The following is an 18,916-nucleotide window of genomic DNA, read 5'->3' as shown; positions in this document are numbered from 1 at the left end:
CACGTTCGGACCTGTGCAAGCAGCAAGCCCTGCTCCACAGCTGGCTGTTCACGGATCACCTGTGTCCTCACTGCCCTCCGCCTCCCTTGCCGCAGCTGAATCCAGTTGTCTCTGGAAGGGGGCGCCCCTGCCAGCTCCCCCTCATTATGATCTCGTGCGATTCAGTAGCCGGGGATGATAGGAAAAGCAGCTGCTGCATGGGTCCGGGGCTGCTAGCTTGGGCAGTTTGCTGGGGCGGGAGGGACAAGCCTGCGAGAGACCCTGATGCATCAGGTGCCTGGAGAAAAGCGGGCCAGCTGCTTCCCGTCACCCACTCCTGTATCCTGCGTTCCTGAGGGTGCTTCTTTTGGTCTGCAGCTCTGCCGGTTCTCTCCCCAGACTGGGGGCCGGCCCCGCCATTCAGCGGAGTGAGGCAGCCCTCTCAGGCGGCGGAGGGCGGCGAGTGGCGGCCAGGTCTTGGAGGACAGAGCGGTGTGGCTGCAGGGCAGTTCCTGTCAGGGGCGGTGTTCTGTCTTTGCCAGAGATAGGACTCCCCTACTCCCGTGCTCTCTTTAAGTGCGTGGTGGCAGGAGTGGGGTTCGAACCAGCCTCAAAATAAGAGTCAGCTGCCGGCGTGCAGGACCGAGCAGAGGGGAGCTAGGGCTTCCCGGGACTTGTAAGACCCTTGAGTCCACCCCACTGCTCAAGGCGGGCATCCTTGAGCAGGGGGGTGGACTTGAGGGTCGCGTGGGCCCCTTCCAACCCTACTAACGGAGGTCTGAGCAGTTTGGCGGCCTTTGCCCGGTACCCGCGTCGCGGCGGGGACTCCGGCCTCCTCTTGGTTTCAAACGGGCCGTAAGGCGCCTGCGGAGGGGCTGACGGGTCCTGCCCCCGTTCTCGGTTTTTCTCCGGACAACCCTCGCCGCTCCGCTTTGGGGCTCTCCTCCAGCTTCTAGCGGGGGATCACATCACAGCCCCCCTGCCCTTCCCTGCTCCTTTGTCCGGTTTCCAGCCTGACTGGCCTCCCCAAAGCCTCCAATTCAGATCCAGTTTTGGCCTCGCTGGATCCCTCCGCGGCCCTCGCCACCTCCCCCCCCCGAGCAGCCATTTCCTCCTCCGGCAATCCCGCTTTCCCCCCTTGCAGAGCGCCTCACTCCTCCACGCCGGTTCCTCATGACACATATTTGGGATTTCTGAAACAGACTGAGGTTCCCCAATGCTTCTGGGTTGCTTCTTGGCCCCAACAATTCCTAGTAATCCCACACACACACACACTGGGGTTTGTTTTGGGAGCCAACTCCGCGCTTCCGACACCAGAGCTGCACATCAAAGAACCTTCCTCTAATATCCCTGGACGGATTGCCACTCCGTGAAGCGGCGGTGGGGGGGAGATGCAGGGAAAAGGGGGTCACGTGCGCCTTTCTTTGGCGGTCGCTGTGGGTTCGCACATCCAGAGGTTTGCACGTCTGTTTTGCTCATTCATAAGACTAGATGGTCTTACAGGCCCCTTCCAACCCTGCTGTCCTACGAGTCCACTATTGTCAGCCCGGGCCAGCAGCAGCAGTCCTCCGGGGTTTTCAACAGGCGTTTTTCCAGCCCTGCCTCGAGACGTTGGGGATCAAGCCTGGGACCTTCTCTGCCACTGAGCAACTCTCCTGCCTCTCCACTGTCTCTGCAGGCATCGTCAGCAGAGAGGTCCCAAAGTAATGGGCAAGCTTTCCAGTCCTCCAGGGCTGTTCTTCATGATGGATGTCAAGCAAAACAGGGAGGTGGGGTGGAGAGAAACGGGGCGTGTTGTGGGAGCCCCGAAATCCGCGAGCTCTGGCTATTAGGTGATACAGAAATGTGATAGATAAGGCCCCTTCCAGCCCTACTGTTCTATGACTGCTATTCTGTGATGAATAAATCAGTCAATAAATCCGCGGTCTTAAAAGAGCGCCCCGGAGGTGTTAGGCAGCCTTCATGAATCGTAACGAAATTAAACTGCATCGGGATCCATCTGGAAGTTCCTGCGATTTGTCTGTGCTCGGGGCAGAGCAGGTTTCCGGGTGCAGTGGGGGATACTGGGACATAGGGACGAGAGCCGCCTGTCCGCATTTTTTGAAAACCTGAAATCGCTGACGCTCGGAGGTCCGCACTGGTGAGGCGAACGCACACGTGCCTTGTGAGGCTCGGATCAAGGCCTGGCCCAGCCCAACAGCTGGAATTCAGAGCAGTCTCTGAAGCGAATGCCCGCATCATCCAGGTGTTTTATGTATGTATGTATGTATTTATTAAATTTATTAATTGCCCATCTGGCGGGTCACCCAGCCATCTGGGCGATGCGCGATGATAAAAACAGTTTAAAACAATAACATTCACATTGAAAACATCTTATTTCTCAAAATACCTGAACCCACCCCAAATACCTGCCTGAAAAGCCACAGTTTGAATGCGTGGTGGAAGCTCAGCAAAGAGGAGACCCAGCGGAGTTCCGTAGGGAGGGAGTTCCACAGAGTGGGGGCCACCACAGAGAAGGCCCTGTCCCTCGTCCTCCCCAGCCTGGCTGTCCTGGCTGATGGGACAAAGAGGAGGCCGTCCGAGGCTGATCTTGTTGAGCGGCCTGCCTGGTGTTTGATACTTAGGCCAGGTACAGCAGAGCAGGGAACCATGATTGCAAAAGTGATGACATGAGCTTTCGGAACTGCTCTGCATTCCAGTTGGGGGGTTCGACTGGGCTCCTGTCCGAGTGAATGGCAATTGTGGTGACGGCGATGGCGAAGCTGTGAAGTGCGTCTTGTGACCAAGCCGGTTTCTGGGCTTGCTTCACGTCAGAAGCCCATTCTGGGTTTGCCCCGTTTTTATTTCTGGTGGCAGGGTGTGCCCCGATTCACTTTCCTCATGTGCGCTTGCACGTCATCAGGCCGCCTGGAGTCCCAGTCTCAGGGAAAAGGTGGGGTATAAATCCATAGAAGGAGAATTCTGCGGTGTCTGTTGTGTGTGAATCGTCCCAGCTGCGATGGAAAGAACAGGCGGGTGTTTATAGTCTGGAGAGGAGCGCCGATACTTGGGCTGGAAGCAGCGTGCCAAGATTTCTCGCGGTCTGGGGGAAACACTGGCTGGAAGTGGGGCCGTTTACAGCTGTCGAGAAATCCCGGCGTTCAGCGCTGCGGGCCCACAAACGGTTGAGCCTCCTCCGTCGGGTCTTTGGGCAGCTGTTCTCCGTGCTCCTCTGTGAAGGCAGCCCGGCCCCCGGCTCCGTAAACCAGCCCAGGTTTCGATCTCTTGACGGCCTGGGCGCGCTGAGTACAGTGTGGCAACGTTCTCCGGCGTTGCGCCTAGCCTCAGTGGCGTGGAAGGCGAGTCACCCCGTTTGCACCGCCCATGTCGACCAACAAGGCCTCCTCTTCTCCGCGGCCATCAGCTGCGCCACGTCCCCCTTGGTCTGGAAAACAGAGGGTGATGGCAATGCCGGAGGCCCAGATCCCAGAGGGATCCAGTCCTTCCAGTAATGGGTTTCCAGTCCCCTGATCCTCCTCGTTGCCCTCCTCTGAACCCTCTCCAGCTTGTTTGCCTCCTTCTTCAGGTGCGGCGCCCAGAACTGGACCCAGCTGTCCAGATGAGGCCTCCCCAGTGCTGAGCAGAGGGCCTCCCAGGATTTGGAAGCGACGCTTCTATTCCTGCAGCCCCAAATGGCATTCGCCTTTTTTGCCGCCACCTCACGTCATGAGCTGCTCTGCAGCGTGCGGTCGGCAACAATGCCAAGGCCACTTGTTGTGGCAGGAGGCTTTTGTGGGATCGGGGCCGCTTTGTAAAAGATGCGCCTCTGCAGGGGCTTTCCTGGTTCTTGGGTGTGTCTCTTCCGACTGAGGGCAACATGCTGTGCCCTCGACAAAGTGGCGCTTCAGTCCACGGAAGCTTCTGCTGAAATTGGTCTGTTTGTCTTTTATGGTGCCGTGGGGCACTCTGCCGTAACAGACTGACCTGGTCGCTGCTGCTCCGGATGTCTGGGTTTTGTGTGGGTTTTTTAGACCGGGAAAAATCCCTGCTTCTATTCAGACCTGTGGCTGGCACCAAAACCTCTCTGGGGGATGGATGCTGATCCCCCCCACCAGCCCTCGGCTGGGGATGCTGCTGGGCAGTGAGCAGCAACTGGGAGGCACCTAGTCTGTTTGCTGCCAGGATTCTTTCGGGGGCGTTTCCTCTGGGTTGGAAACCTCCGCCGAAGCAGCTCAGGTGGGTCCCTGCTCCGTTACGTCAGGGCATCACATTTTAAACAGCTGCCCTCCCTAATGAGCATCGAAAATCCACTTGCCTAGTGATTGTCTGGGGGATGACGGATTTGAGACAGCCCGGCCTGGAGCTCTGCTTCAAAGGCCAAACGCAGGAGGGTCGTGGCTGGGAACTCCGCAAAGCGGGCAGAGCCGTTGCCCAGGAACATCCCTTTAGGAGGGCGGCGTGGCCTTCTCGGGGGCTTTGCGGAGAGCTTTACAGGTGGGAGCGCGGTGGCCGTTCAAATGCAGAACCTGGCACCGCCCACATCCTATGTTCAGCTGAACAGCGTCCCTGCAAATGTTCCCTGATCGGAACAGTTGTGTCCCCGTTGGGCATTACTCCTCTGGATCTTCATAGAGTCATAGAATCGCAGGGTTGGGAGGGGCCTATGAGACCCTTGAGTCCAACCCCCTGCTCCATGCAGAAATCCAAGTCAGAGCATCTCTACAGAATCACAGAACAGTAGGGTTGGAAGGGGCTTCTAAGGCCATCCAGTCCAACCCTTTGCTCCATTCAGGGAGCCTGATTTCTAGGCGGTCCCCCATCCAAGGACTAACCAGGGCTGACCCTGCTGAGCTTCCGAGATCAGGTGCATCCAGCCCATACTGCTGACTGGTAGATTATAGAATCAGAGGGTGGGAAGGGGCCTACAAGGCCATCCAGGCTAACCCCCTGCTCCGTGCAGGAAGCCCGATTCCCAGGCTGTTCCCCATCCAAGTGTGAACCAGGGCCGCCCCTGCTCAGCTTCCGGGATCTTGGCTACAGCCAGCCTTTTTGAGCCATTCCAGGTCTTCGGGGGCGGTGGCGGGGTTCAGCTTCACCTGCCTTGCGCATTGCCGTCCCAATGGCGACATGGCTTTAAACGCCCCCCCCCCCCCACGCAGACGCACACAATTTTCAACGTTGGGATCTCCCCATAAGGGGGATTTCCGTAGCTGCCTTCATCCTCCTCGTGGGGGCGGAAGGGGTTAAGCATCTGTTTGCGTTGTGCAAAGACCGAAAAATGTGTCGGATGGAGGCATTGGCCAAGGCAGAGGGCGGTTCTCTTGTCGGAAGCATTTCCTGACCTGGATTTCTTGGGATCTGGAGCCTTTCTGCAGTCTCCCGACTGTCTTGTTTGCAGGCCCTGCGGGCCTGCGCAGTCTGGCCACCGTCGCTCTCCGCACCTGACTTGGCCGGGGCCCCTCTCTCTCAGCCAGGCAGCTGGTCATGCTCCAGCTGGGCCAGCCGAGCATGGGCTTTCTTTTCCTTCCTTGAAGAGGTGGTGCTCGAGGACTCACTGTTCTTCTCTCGAGCAGCACTCCCGGATCCTCAGCCAAGCAGCCTGGCAGGGTGAGTGCCCAGGGCAGGCTCCGCGCTGCATACTGCATCATAGAAGAGTAGGGCTGGAAGGGGTCTGTGAGATGCTCTAGTCCAACCCCCTGCTCAGTGCAGGCATGGAATCATAGAAGAGTAGGGTTGGAAGGGGCCTGTAAGACCCTCGAGTCCAGCCCCCTGCTCAATGCAGGCATCCAGATCAAAGCATCCCCATAGAATCATAGAAGAGTAGGGTTGGAAGGAGCTTGTAAGACCCTCATGTCCAGCCCCCTGCTCAATGCAGGCATCCAGGTCAAAGCATCCCCATAGAATCACAGAAGAGTAGGGTTAGAAGGGGCTTGTAAGACCATCTAGTCCAACCCCCTGCTCAATGCAGGCATAGAATCATAGAAGAGTAGGGTTGGAAGGGGCCTGTAAGACCCTCGAGTCCAACCCCCTGCTCAATGCAGGTATCCAGGTCAAAGCATCCCCATAGAATCATAGAATAGTATGGCTGGAAGGGGCCTGCAAGACCATCTAGTCCAACCCCCTGTCCAATGCAGGGATCCAAGTCAGAGCATCCCTGACAGATGGCTGTCCAGCCTCATCCTGAAGTCCTCCAGTGTAGGAGCTGCCGAAAACGAAGAGTGGGGAACCTGAGCAAAATCCCCTACTGAAGAAGCAGAGCTTGGTGCTGTTTGAAGTTGGCAAACGCCCCCAGAGCCTCACTGGGCTCGTGCGTCTCCATCGGCGCGCTGGGAAGGTCCCCGAATTTCCCATTCTCACTCTACCTCCTTGCACTGAATCAGATCTTGCTCCCAAGGTTCACTCCCCCGCCCCACACACACACACACAGTTTGGGAGCGGGAGGCTGGAAAGGGACATTCTCGGGCAGGGCAGGGGCCTTCTTTGACCCACGGATATCCCCCATCCGCTCCACCCAGGCCTGGGCTCCCTCCCTCCGCTCTCTCCCCAAGTCCCACTCCCTGAGGGCTACCGGGGGCTTGGGGGGAGACAAGGAGAGGAATCTCCACTGTCAGCTTGGATTTGGGGCCGGAGGTAAAGTGGGGGTTCCCCTGTGCGTTGTGCCCCCTCGCAATTGGGAGAGCAAGTGGCGTGCAGGAGACACACACACACACCCCCAGTGCTCTGATTGGAGGGGTTCCCCTTAGCACGCCACACGGCCTCGCATTTGCCCCCCGGAGGCAGACGGCGTAGGGGAAGGCCCTTGCAGGGAAATGGGCAGCCCAGTCTCTCCATGGACGTGCAAAAATCTCGGTCCATGTCTCGATGCGGCGGCCGTGCGCAGGTGCCAGAAAGAGAAAAACGGGAGGATTGGGCCTGCGAGTGCCGTCAGGATATCGGGGGCTGGATGTTGGATGCCCGGCACTGTTTTCCTCCCTCCGTGGTCCCTGCGCAACCCCACATAGGGGAGCTGCGTGGAGCCGAATGCGAAGATCCCCTCCGGAGGATCCCCTTCGGAGATCGCGCGTATGGCCGCTCGAAGGCCACGAGGCGTCCTCTCGTGGCTGCTCTGGGATTTGGGGGCTCAGGGGACCTCATCCGGAATGCCACTCTCTCCACGTCCCCGTCTTGGTTATGGGCAGGGGGAGGAGGCCCCCCGCTGCGTTCCTGGAAAATGGACCCTTCTCCCTCCTACGTCGGAGTGCTGATTTCCAGGCTTGCCGCGGGATAGATCTTGCTGCGGGCGTACTTTGGGGCTGCCCTGGCATCCGGATTCTTTGTGGGTTTCCCCTGGGCTGTTTCGCCTCCCCGAGCTTTTCACTGGGGCTGGTGGCAGGCCATCCAGCGATCCGCCAGGCACAGAAATCCCGCTCAGCTGGCTCTGCTGCAGTCTTGTCTGCATGTTTCGAGGAGGCGTCCTCCCTGCGGGGAAAGCGTTGGGAGGCCTGGCTGTTGGGAAGGGGCCGCTCGTCGCCTGTCCGGCCCCTTTAAAATGTTGCACCGACGGGCCGGAAGAAGGCATTGAGCAGGGGGTTGGACTCGATGGCCTTGTAGGCCCCTTCCAGCCCAACTCTTCTGTTCTACGATTCTAAGACCTCGGCTCCTTTTGCAAGGGGCCTCGGGAGGGCGTGGGCTTCCCCGCATCCCTGGGGCTCTGCTTTGCCTTGCTCCGGTTTGGGGAACTGTGGCAAGACGGGGGTTGAAGCCCCCTCCCGCATTTTCACGCCAAGGGGGAGCTTGTCAGGGCAGAGGGCGCCCGGCCCGAGAGAGTGCCGCTACCGATCTCTGCTAGGAGGACTGACCCAAGGCCACTGGGCGTGTTTCACTCCCCCTGGCCTTGGGGTGCCCCTTTTTATCCCCATGCAGCTTTGCTTCCAGTGGCAGGGGGTGGGGGGCTGCCGTTCGGGACCGTCACGAGAGTTCTGTCATGGCTACATGGCCTGTCTCAAAGCCATCTCTTATTTAGCTGGAGCTGAACCTGGCTGGCTTTGGGGGGCCGACTGCAGCCTCCGCCAGCCTGGTGCCGTCCAGGTGTGTCGGACTTCGCCACCTATCATCCCCAGCCAGCGGAGCCATTGACAAAGGGACACGTCGGGAAGGCTGCGGGTGGGCAAAGCCTGTGGCCGCCCTCCCACCGAGTAGTTCTGCATTCAGATCTCCACCCTGGGTAGAGCATCATAGAATAGTAGGGTTGGAAGGGGCCTACAAGACCCTCGAGGGCATTTTACAGTCTCTTCATCCTCGGCTGTAGGAGCAGAATGGGGATCGTGCAGCACGTGGTACTGAACTCTTTCCACTGGCTGGGAATCAATCAGGGGGCCAACCACGCTTTTGAGCACCATGTTCTCGGCTGGCTCGCGGGGAGGCTTCCTTGTAGGGGGCCCTGTCCTGCAAAGGGTTGGCCCCCACGGGAGCGGCTGCTGACCACGTGGTCAGCAGCAGCCTGGAAGGAGAGGCGAGGAGCACAGCGCCGTCTCCTGGCTGGCAAACAAGCTTCCCTGTCTCCCAGAAAGCTCCACCGCGCTTTTGGAGGGCCTCTTTTTACGCCCTCTGCGGCTGTGGGCCAAGGAAGGTGCAGCTTCTGGATATCTGTTTTGACCAAGATCTGCCGTTGTTCTGGAACGGGGCCTTTCTTGGGGCAGCGGGCCTGGCCCCTTCTTCTCTGGGGAGTAGCCACTGGAAACACTCTTCCAGTACTTAGAAGCATATAATAGCAGGATTGGAAGGGGCCCACAAGACCATCTAGTCCAACCCCCTGCTCAATGCAAGAATCCAAGTCAGAGCATCCCTATAGAATCATATAAAAATAGGGTTGGAAGGGTCCTCTGAGACCATCTAGTCCACCCTCCGCTCAATGCAGGAATCCAAGTCAGAGCATCCTTACAGAATCATAGAATAGCAGGATTGGAAGGGGCCTATAAGACCATCTAGTCCAACCCCCTGCTCAGTGCAGGAATAGATAGACTGACATCTGTTTGCCAGCCACGCTGTTTAACATGTGCAGTTTCAGAATGGGCGTCCTTGCCTTTGGGGAGACTTGAGGCCGGAAGGTACAAATGGAGGCCAGCCCTGGCCGAGTCTGTTCCTCCTGAACTGGAAGCGAGCACGCTTATGTGAACGGGATTGCAAAGAGTGGGCCTTTGCCCCTGGATTTGGGGGCCAGGCAGAACGTGGAGGGAGGCCCTGCAAGTATGCCTTCCTTGACTGCGTAGCTGGAAGTGAAGGTGTCGATATGGGCTCCTTGGGAGGAGGGTGGGGCCCTGATACGGGTAACATGGCAGAGGCGTCGTTTCGATCCACGCATAACCTGTCTTGGTCCGTCTAGGAATAGGAGGAGAAGAACGGGGGCGCTCCCACACTGGAGTAATTCAGGACGAGGCTGGACAGCCACCTGTCAGGGATGCTCTGCCTTGGAGTCCTGCATTGAGCAGGGGGTCGGACTGGATGGTCTCACCGGTTCCTTCCAACCCTACTTTTCTAGGATTCTAGAGGGATGCTCTGCCTTGGAGTCCTGCATTGAGCAGGGGGTTGGACTGGATGGCCTTGTAGGCCCCTTCCAACCCCACGATTCTAGGATTCGAATGGAGTTTTGCTCAAGGGAACCTTTTCTCTTCCCCGTTCTCTTCCTGGGAACGAGTTCGCCGAGCGTCACTTTTGCGCGCTGACTTGGATTGGGGCAGTGGGCGCGCGATGCGGAGAGGAGCTATGGGGGCCCCCTGCGTGCCCCGAAGCGGCAAGGGAGGGTCTGTGTTGGGGGGGGAGCGTCTTCCAGGCGTTCTCCGCTGGGAGGCGTTGTGCAGCACATTCAGGGGGCCCGAGAGGAGGGCAGCGTGGCCCAGACCCCCTGTGCAGTTCCGGGAATGTGGGGGGGCGTGCGGGAGAAGCCTCGCCTGGAGGCGCCCGGAGAGGGTGGGGCGTGGGGTGGGTGCACCCGGTGGGTGCGCCGAGGGCCGCTTCCCGGGAGTGCTCACCGCTCTTTCACTCCCCAGTGTGCCCCACCACATGCAAGTCCCAAGGCTGCACCGCGGCTGGAGAGTGCTGCCACGCCGAGTGCCTGGGCAACTGCCGGGAGCCCGGCGACCCCGAGAAGTGCGTGGCCTGCCGGAACTATGAGCTGGGCGGCCGGTGCCTGGAGACCTGCCCGCCTGGCTACTACCGCTACCGGGGCTGGCGGTGCGTGACCTTCGACTTCTGCCAGGAGCTCCACAACAAGTGCAAGGTGGCCCGGGGGCCCAGCTGCGCCATCATCTACAACCAGGAGTGCGTCCTGGGCTGCCCCTCCGGGTACACCATGAACTCCAGCAAGTGAGTGGCCCCCCGTCCTCACCGCCTCTCGCCAGGGGAAGCCCCTGGCTCGAGGGCTCCTGGCCTCCGGAGGGCTGGCGCGGGGTGGATCAGGAGCGGGAGAGAGCAAAGGGGATGCTCAGGGTGGGACATAGAGCAGGGGTGGGCAACGGCGGCCCCCAGCCTGGCTGCAGAAGCCTTCTACGCATCCACAGGTGCTTTGACTGAGATTCAGCATATTTTTAAGGTGCTCTGACTTGGAGTCCTGCATTGGGCAGGGGGTTGGGCTAGATGGTCTTACAGGATTCTTGGACTTGGAGTCCTGCATTAAGCAGGGGGTTGGACTAGACGGTCTTACAGGATACTTGGACTTGGAGTCCTGCATTGAGCAGGGGGTTGGACTACACGGTCTTACAGGACCCTTCCACCCCTACTTTTCTATGATTCTTGGAGCCCTGCATTGAGCAGGGGGTTGGAGTAGATGGCCTTACAGGCCCCTTCCCACCCTACTCGTTTCTGATCCTATGATCCCGTGATTCTCCCAGGGGCGCCTGGTGTTGTAAACAGAGAGGAGCAAAGGTGCCCCCTCAGGGGAAAGGAAAGGGGCCATTGAGAGGAAAAGGCAGAGAACTGGCCAAGCAGTTGACCTCCTCCTGCTCTCCTGTATAAAGCAGCACACTCGATTTCTCTGCATAGCTGGCGCCCGGCGCGAGGGCTGCCCCGTTCTTTCTTGGCTTGGCCGGTTCCGGGAATCTTCGTCTCTCCCTTGAGCTTTTCAAGTCTGCTCCTGAAGGGCAGGACCGGACACAAAACAGCAGCCCCCGGGCCTGGGGGGGCAGCTCTGTGATGGCCGGGCTCTGGCCCGAGTTCCCTCCAAGTCCCCTCGGAGAAGGTTGTTCGGAGCAGCTCCCTTGTCCAGCTCCCAACAGGCGTTTCCTTCCCCAGCCTGCTGTGCACCCCCTGTGCGGGGCTCTGCCCCAAGGTCTGCGACTTCGGCAAAGAAAAGGTCCTGGATTCGGTGACGGCCGTGCAGGATCTCCAGGGCTGCACCATCGTGAACAGCAGCTTGATCATCAACATCCGCGGAGGAAGTGAGTGCCGGCGCCCCGCAGGGATCGGCAGAAGCGCGAACCTCAGGGCAAAGGAGAATGATGGGGTGGGGGGACAGCAGGGCCTGGGGGGGGCCTCCTGAAGCACCTCACCAGGACGGGTGGCTGAGCCAAGCGGTTTGGGAAGTGGCCCCCGGGGCTCCTCCGCGGGGATATCGGGATGCTGAGCCCAGTCGGGAGAGAAGCGGGGCCATGTTGGGGGCGCCCCAGCCTGCCCCGCCACTGCCCTGACCCCATGGCATGTTTGCGCCCTCGCCCAGGCAACATCGCCGCGGAGCTAGAGGCCAACCTCGGCCTAATCGAGGAAATCTCCGGGTACTTGAAAATCCGCCGCTCCTACGCCCTGGTCTCCCTGTCCTTCTTCCGCAAGCTGCACCTGATCCGAGGGGAGGCTTTGGAGGCGGGGTGAGTGCTGCCCGTCGGGAACGCGGTTCTGGTAGGGGGAGCGGGGTGGAGGCCTCACGCGCAGCCTCGCAAGCCAGCCAGGCGCAGGGCCGGTGAAAAGACAAGGGCGCCGCCCTCTGGGGCGTGGCTCCTTGGCAATTCGGGGAGTCGCGGCAAAGGCTGGCGGCTGCCCCAAGGGGCCGGGCTCATTTCCGCTGGCCACGGAGTGTCCTTGCGTCCTCTTTCTGCCTTCCTGTACTTGGCAGCGGGACCCCTGCCTTGAGCAATGGGTTGGATTTGATGGCCTTGTAGGCCCCTTCCAGCCCGACGACTCTGTGATCCTGTGAAAGCCCCTCCGCAGCCCTCTGTGTTTCCGTCTTCCTCCCTTGCCCAGGAACTACTCCTTCTATGCCCTGGACAACCAGAACCTGCGCCAGCTGTGGGACTGGAGCAAGCACAACCTCACCATCGCCCGGGGGAAGCTCTTCTTCCACTACAACCCCAAGCTGTGCCTGTCGGAGATCCACAAGCTGGAGGAGATCTCGGGGACCAAAGGGCGCCAGGAGAAGAACGACATTGCACTCAAGACCAATGGCGACCAGGCCTCCTGTGAGCAGCGGGGAGCGGGCCGGAGGGGGTGGGGCGGGGCTGAGGCCGCCTGAGCGACCGGGGCCTCTCCCCCGAACCCTGGGGGAGCATCCTCCTTCGTGGGGGGTGTATGCTTCAGAGCACATGCCTTTTCTTCCCAGCGCAGCGTTGGGGGAAGGCACGGGACACATAAATACTCGGCATCCTGGCGGTTCTGCTGGGGGGGCGGTGGGCAGGCAGTCCGGTCCCTGCATGAAGCAGCGGGCGAGGCAGGGCAGAGCAAGGTGGGCTTGGGAACAGCCCCGCGCTTGCGGGCCGCAGCACCCCCGTGCTCTGAGGCAAAGCGGGCGAAGCAACCAGCGCCCCGGACCTGCGGCGCCTGGCTCCGTTGCCTCCACGCGGGGGGAGAGGTTGCCCCCCGAGCCCAGCTGGCAAACGGGCAGCGCCCTGTTTGCGCGCGAGATAAACATTTGGTCAGTATCGGCGGCGGCAGAGCATGCCCCTCCCTCTCCCGCAGATCCGCTGCCAGGCTGTGGCGGAGCACAGCCTCTGTTCGCAAGAGCAGCATCCTGCGACACCCCCCGGCTTCTCCGGCTTGATGCAGGCCCCTCTGCAGCCCCTGACACCACCTCTGCGTTCCTTGCGCGGAAGGAAGCAGACCCCCGCTGCCCCCCCCTCGGTCAGAAGCGGGCCGCTTTGCGCCCTCACACGCTTGGCGGGCCAACGCTCGTGCGAGCTGATGGTGAGCGCTGGTGCGAACGGGGCTGCCTCCGTCCCCCGCAGGCGAGAACGAGGTGCTCAGGTTTTCCTACATCAGGACCTCCAGCGACAAGATCGTGCTGAAGTGGGAGCCCTACTGGCCCCTCGACTTCCGCGACCTTCTGGGCTTCATGCTCTTCTACAAGGAAGCGTGAGTAACGGACCCGGGAGAGCGGGGCTGGGGAGGGGGCGGAGGCCCTCACCGCTGGGGGGCGGGAGGGGCCACCTTGGGCCGGGGCCGGGCCTGGGGAGAGTTCAGAGGAGGTGGGTGGGTGTTGGGCAGGGGAGCCAATGCATTGGGAGGCAGAAACAAAATTCAAAGCAATCTCGGCAGGCGGGGGTGCTAGGCAGAAAACAAAAGCACAGCATCGAACGGGTATCCGTGCCGAGTTCTGCACCGAGGACCGCACGTGCGGTCCCACGGTGGGGGAGACATGGCTCGACAGCACGGCAAGCGAGAGGGATGAGCCCACGACGTGACGTGGCTGCAAACAAGGCCAATGCTGTTTGGGGCGGAAGGCGTTGTGGCCGCTTTCGGCTGGCGCTCCTCTTCTGGTTTGGAGGGATCCGCAGCAAGGGCAGCTTTGCCACGCTGTTGGGCTCGCCCCGAGGGTCTCCAGGCTTGCAGCCCTGCCCTGGCTAACACGAGCCCCCACCCTGAGTTGCTGTGCCGCTTGCCCAGGCGTTGGTCTTCCTGGCACAGTGAGATGCCTGGCTATGCTGGCCGCCAGTCCGAACGTTGTCCGGTGGGGCTGGGGAAAGATCCCTCCCCCTCTCGCCATCTGGGCGCACGAGCCGAGCGGCGCTCGCCTGCTGACCCTCCTCCTGCTCTTGCCTCCCTCGGGCAGCCCCTTCCGGAACGTGACCGAGTTCGACGGCCAGGATGTCTGCGGCTCCAACAGCTGGACCGTGGTGGACATCGACCCTCCGCCCCGGCTGGCCGACGGCCGCCCGCCCTCCCCTCCCGGGTGGCTCATGCGCAACCTGAAAGCCTGGACGCAGTACGCCATTTTCGTGAAGACGCTGGTCACCTACTCGGATGAGCGCAAGACCTACGGGGCGAAGAGCGAGATCATCTACGTCCAGACCAACGCCTCCGGTGAGCCGTGGCGCCCCGTGGGTCTCGGGCGGGCAGGCGTCTGTCTGGCTCTGTCTGGAACAGAGCGGGCCTCTGGCTGGCCAGAGAGACCCGCCGTGCCCTGGCCTGCATGGGTGACTCCTCTCGTTTCTCCCCCTCCTCCGCAGTGCCCACCGTCCCCCAGGATCCCATTTCCGTCTCCAACTCGTCGTCTCAGATCATCCTGAAGTGGAAGCCCCCCTCGGACCCCAACGGGAACATCACGCACTACATGGTGTCCTGGGAGAAGCAGAGCGAGGACAGTGAGCTCTACGAGCTGGACTACTGCCTGAAGGGTGAGGCGGGCGGGCGCCATCCTCCCGTGGGGGGCTTCCGGGCGGAAGGGCCAGGGGAGCTGAGGCTGGCCCTTAATCTGGGAGGGATGCCGCCTTCCCCAAGCTGGCGCCCCCCGGGAGCGTTGGCCTCCAGCTCCCGTTCACTGGGCTGGCCAGGGGCTGATGGCAGTTGCAGTCCAGCGCATCTGGATGGGGCCAGGCTGGGGAAGGCTGCTTCCCTGCCACCTTCCTCGTCCCCTGCTCTGGATTGTGCTCCGAGTACGAGAGACTGGATCTGCGTTGGCTGCGCAGCTGCCGCCCCCTCTTCCCCAGGCCCGCCTCCGGGGCCGGGGAGCACCGGAGGCCTGACCATTGCTGCCCTTCTCGCCCCCAGGCTTAAAGCTGCCCTCCCGGACGTGGTCCCCCCCGCTGGAGTCGGAAGACCTCCACAAGCACAACGGGAATGGGAGCGAGGACGCGGGCGGGGAGTGCTGCCCCTGCCCCAAGACGGACTCCCAGATCCAGAAGGAGCAGGAGGAGTCCGCCTTCCGGAAGATGTTCGAGAACTACCTGCACAACGAGGTCTTCGTGCCCAGGTGAGCCCGGGGGGCCGCCTCCCCTCCTGCCGCTGTCAGGTGGGAGCCGAGCAGACCTCACGGGTTTGCCGGCGGGTTCGGGGCACGGGGCGAGAGCAGCCACCTTCCCAAAGGCCATGCTGGCTGGGGAGGATGGGAGTCGTGGTCCGACAGCTCTGGGGAGCGCCAGCGTGGGGAAGGCAGCCCTTTGGGGCTTCAGGAGGGATTGGCGTTGCCCTGAACTCGCCTGGAAGCCAGGGGGTTCCCGAACGGACTGTGCAGTCCAGCAGTTGAGCAGGGCATGAAGAAGTCTTTTCTTCTGCCTGCCCCGAACCCTTTCCGCTGGATAGGTCCATGCTCTGGCGCTTTGCAGGGGGGGCGGAACACTCGCTCTCCCCACACCGCGCCTTGCTTCCTAACACAGCACCTCGCGGTTGCGGTGAAGTTTGCCGTTCCCCCAGTGAACATGGCCCCGATGCCCTCCGCATCCCAGGGGAACAGGCTGCCCCTCAGAAAGGAGCAAGGTTTCAGGGTGCTGTGCCGCCCCAGCCTAGCTTGTGCTCAACTCCCAGGATCATAGAACAGCAGGGTTGGAAGGGGCCCACAAGGCCATCGATTCCAGCCCCCCGCTCCTGCCAAGTCCGTCCTTCCTCCGGCTGCCACCGCCAGAATTATGGCAAGCTCTGCTGATCTGGTCCAAGTTGGGGGCTGACCGCCATTTCACGGGACCAGGATATGGGGGGGGGGCCAGGTTTTCCAAAAAGAGTCGCCGTAGAAGCGTCTCTCCCCAGCCCACCTCCTGAAATATCCCGGAATCTGCATGGGCTGCCCCGCTCGGCGAGAGTCCCCTCCCTTCACTCTTCCCGCGCGGCCCGTTCTGCAGGCCAGCCAGGAGGCGGCGGGATCTCGGTGGCATGGCCAATCGCTCCGCTGCGGCATCTCCCACCGTCCCGGGCGCGGCGAATGGCTCCACGGTGGCGCCCGAGAGCCCGGAAGAGTCACGGCCCTTTGAGATGATGGTCCTGAAGGAGTCGGTGGTCATCTCCAACCTGCGGCACTTCACAGGCTACCGGATCGAGATCCAGGCCTGCAACCGGGAGGCCCCCAAGGAGTGCAGCGTGGCGGCCTATGTCAGCGCCAGGACCATGCCGGAAGGTGAGTGGGGCCCTGTTTCCGGCTGGGGCGGGGGGGCAGCCTGTTCAGCATCTCTGCGGGACAGCGCCGGCTGGCCCCCTCTGCCCCGAGTGACTGTTCCGTCTCCCCGCCCTTGTTGCCGCCAGCCAAAGCGGATGACATCACCGGGCCCGTGACCCATGAGCTGCTGGACAGGAGCGGTGTCCACCTGAGGTGGCGGGAGCCCCGGGAGCCCAACGGGCTGATCATCCTTTACGAGGTGAACTACGGGCGCCTTGGAGACGCAGAGGTGAGCCCTGTTTCCACCCCTCCCTTCTTGCGTTCCTCGGGAGGCGTTCCGCCACGCAGGGCGTTCGCGGACACCTCAGGGAGGAAAGGCACACAGCCCTTTCTGTTTGGCCCCCTGCACTTGGCTCCCCACGGCTGCCTCTCTGGGGAGATCAGCATCCCGTTCCTTTTGCTGTCCCGCCCCACAGGAGCAGCGCCACTGTGTATCTCGCCAGCAGTTCACCAGCGAGCAGGGCTGCAAGCTGAAGGGGCTTCAGCCGGGCAACTACAGCGTGCGCGTCCGGGCCACGTCCCTGGCCGGCAACGGCTCGTGGACAGAGCCCATCTACTTCTACGTCCACGACTACGGTAGGCAGCAGGGTTTCCCGGCGCGGCCTCCCCCTGTTCATCAGGGGCGGGGGCACACGGCAAGGGAGCTGTAGAGACAGGAGAAGAGTTCTGTCCTTGCCTCCAGCCCCAGCTCTCTGTGCGTGTGCAAGAGAGGGCTGGCCCCCTCCAGGGGGATTGGACTGCAGCTCCCATGATCCTCAGCCTGTCCTCCCTCCCTCCCGCCCCAACTGCAGTGACCAGCAGCACCGACCTCGTGGGCATCATCGTCCCGATCATTTTTGCCATCCTCTTCGTCGTGATCATCGCAGGCGCCTACGCCTTCGTCAAAAAGAGGTGGGTGCCTTGTCGTCCGGCGCGTTGCCTCCTGGTCGTGCCATGCCCAGAGGTCACCTGTCCACCGCCTGCAATGGACTGTCTGAGAATCATCGAGTTGTCGAAGAGTAGGGGTAGAAGGGGCCTGTAAGACCCCCGAGGCCGACCCCCTGCTCAATGCAGGACTCGAAGTCCGAGCATCCCTATAGATTCAGAGAAAAGTAGGGTTGGAAGGGGCCTACAAGACTGTCGAGACCAGCCCACTGCTCAGTGCAGGACTCCAAGTCAGAGCTTCCCTATAGAATCATCGAACAGTAGGGTTGGAAGGGGCCTGTAAGACCATCGAGTCCAACCCACTGCTCAGTGCAGGAATCCAAGTCAGAGCATCCCTGACAGATGGCGGTCCAGGCTTGTCTGGAATGCCTCCAGTGTGGGCTGCCCCCCACCTCCCTAGGGAATGGGTTTTTGCTACTATTATCATTATTATTTACATTTCTATGCCACCCCACGGCCGAAGAAGCTCTCTGGGCGGGTTACAGAAGTTCAAACATTAACATGCGATAGAACAAAGTTTAAAAGCCATTGGCACGAAAGCACACAGACAATATACCCACACGGCACATCACATGCCACTCGAAACACCTCTGGACAGTCGGTCATCACTAAAGACACGCCCAGGACCAATCAAAACCCGTCACGTGCTGCCAAATGCTATCAGCAGATGCTTGGCGGCGAGGTTTGCAGGGTGGGAGCGAGGAACGGTTTCTTCTCAGAGGGTTGTGCTCCATACGGTGGTTTCTGGGGGTCCCCAGTCACCGCCTGTGTTTCTCGCGCACGGACCCGAGCCGTTCCCCTCCCCCCTCATGAGGACTAGAGACCTCCCTGGTGGCTTTTGTGTCGTGTTTCCGGCCAGGAATTTACCGTCCTTTGGGGCTGTGCAGAACGCCCCCCCCAACCCCCAGCTTCTGCGCTAGAATCCCAGGTCTGCGGCTGGCGGCCCACTCTGACGGGCAGCTCTTGTTCCTTCTCTGCCTCCCTCCTTTTCAGGCAGACGGAAGGACCCACGGGGCCCCTCTACGCGTCCTCCAACCCAGAGTACCTCAGCGCCAGCGATGGTGAGAGACGGGCGGGATTCCTGGTGCTGGTTTGAGTTGCCCGTCTGGCGCGTCGGCGCTTTAAAATGTTTGTCTGGGGCCGGCCAATAAGCAGGGCAGGATTCTGCTTTCAAGCCAGCTGTTAGACATCTCCCAGACACCCAAGGTTGGCCTTTTCAGTCTCCAAGAAGAAGCTTTCCGGGCAGCTGCTTCTCAGCAAGAAGCGGGTTCAAGCAGGGCACGAAGGGGCGAGGGGGGCGAGGGACGCTGAGCACTAGGAGCTTTGGCAGTGCCGAGAGCAGGAGGGCACTGAACATGACCAGCGCCCAGAGGAGGAGCTGCGCTCCCCGAGGGGCTCGGCGTGCGCGGGGCTGCAAACGGAACAGCTGACGGGTGCAGAGTATGGCTGCCAGAGGTTTCAGCGGCAAAGGGAGGCTAAGAGGAAAGAATGGCGGGATTTGGCCTCCCGTCTTCCCCCCAGCGTGGGAGGGCTCCAATGCCTTGCAGGAGTGCAGGGTGGAGAACAAAGACTGCTGTCTGCGCACGCTGGGCTTGGGGGAGGCGCCTGCATGGGACAAGAGCGGGAGGTCTCCGTTCCCGCACGCCGGCGACCTCTGCGGGGCGTCTGGACACGAGAGCCAACGAGAGGTGAAGGCGGCCGCCGTGCAACACA

The 18,916-nt window shown here is 61.3% G+C and overlaps 1 protein-coding gene across 1 annotated transcript in view; it reads left to right on the top strand.

The window, feature by feature from the left end:
* Positions 1–18,916, top strand: part of LOC146334027 (insulin receptor-like) — a 57,137-nt gene that overhangs the window by 32,273 nt on the left and 5,948 nt on the right. The window contains exons 4-16 of the mRNA XM_084824900.1: positions 9,984–10,299; positions 11,224–11,369; positions 11,648–11,792; positions 12,166–12,380; positions 13,143–13,269; positions 13,967–14,217; positions 14,364–14,531; positions 14,905–15,106; positions 15,969–16,240; positions 16,366–16,508; positions 16,696–16,855; positions 17,071–17,170; positions 18,197–18,264. Of these exons, the coding sequence (XP_084681026.1) occupies positions 9,984–10,299; positions 11,224–11,369; positions 11,648–11,792; positions 12,166–12,380; positions 13,143–13,269; positions 13,967–14,217; positions 14,364–14,531; positions 14,905–15,106; positions 15,969–16,240; positions 16,366–16,508; positions 16,696–16,855; positions 17,071–17,170; positions 18,197–18,264 (2,313 nt within the window). The remainder of the gene's footprint in view (positions 1–9,983; positions 10,300–11,223; positions 11,370–11,647; positions 11,793–12,165; positions 12,381–13,142; positions 13,270–13,966; positions 14,218–14,363; positions 14,532–14,904; positions 15,107–15,968; positions 16,241–16,365; positions 16,509–16,695; positions 16,856–17,070; positions 17,171–18,196; positions 18,265–18,916) is intronic.

The sequence above is a fragment of the Heloderma suspectum genome, chromosome W (assembly GCF_057233095.1).
Source record: "Heloderma suspectum isolate Gila_16-S chromosome W, 16-S_ref, whole genome shotgun sequence".
In the NCBI taxonomy this organism is placed as follows: domain Eukaryota; kingdom Metazoa; phylum Chordata; class Lepidosauria; order Squamata; family Helodermatidae; genus Heloderma; species Heloderma suspectum.
Note: the sequence above shows the minus strand (reverse complement) of the source record. Positions and strands in the feature narration are given on the sequence as shown.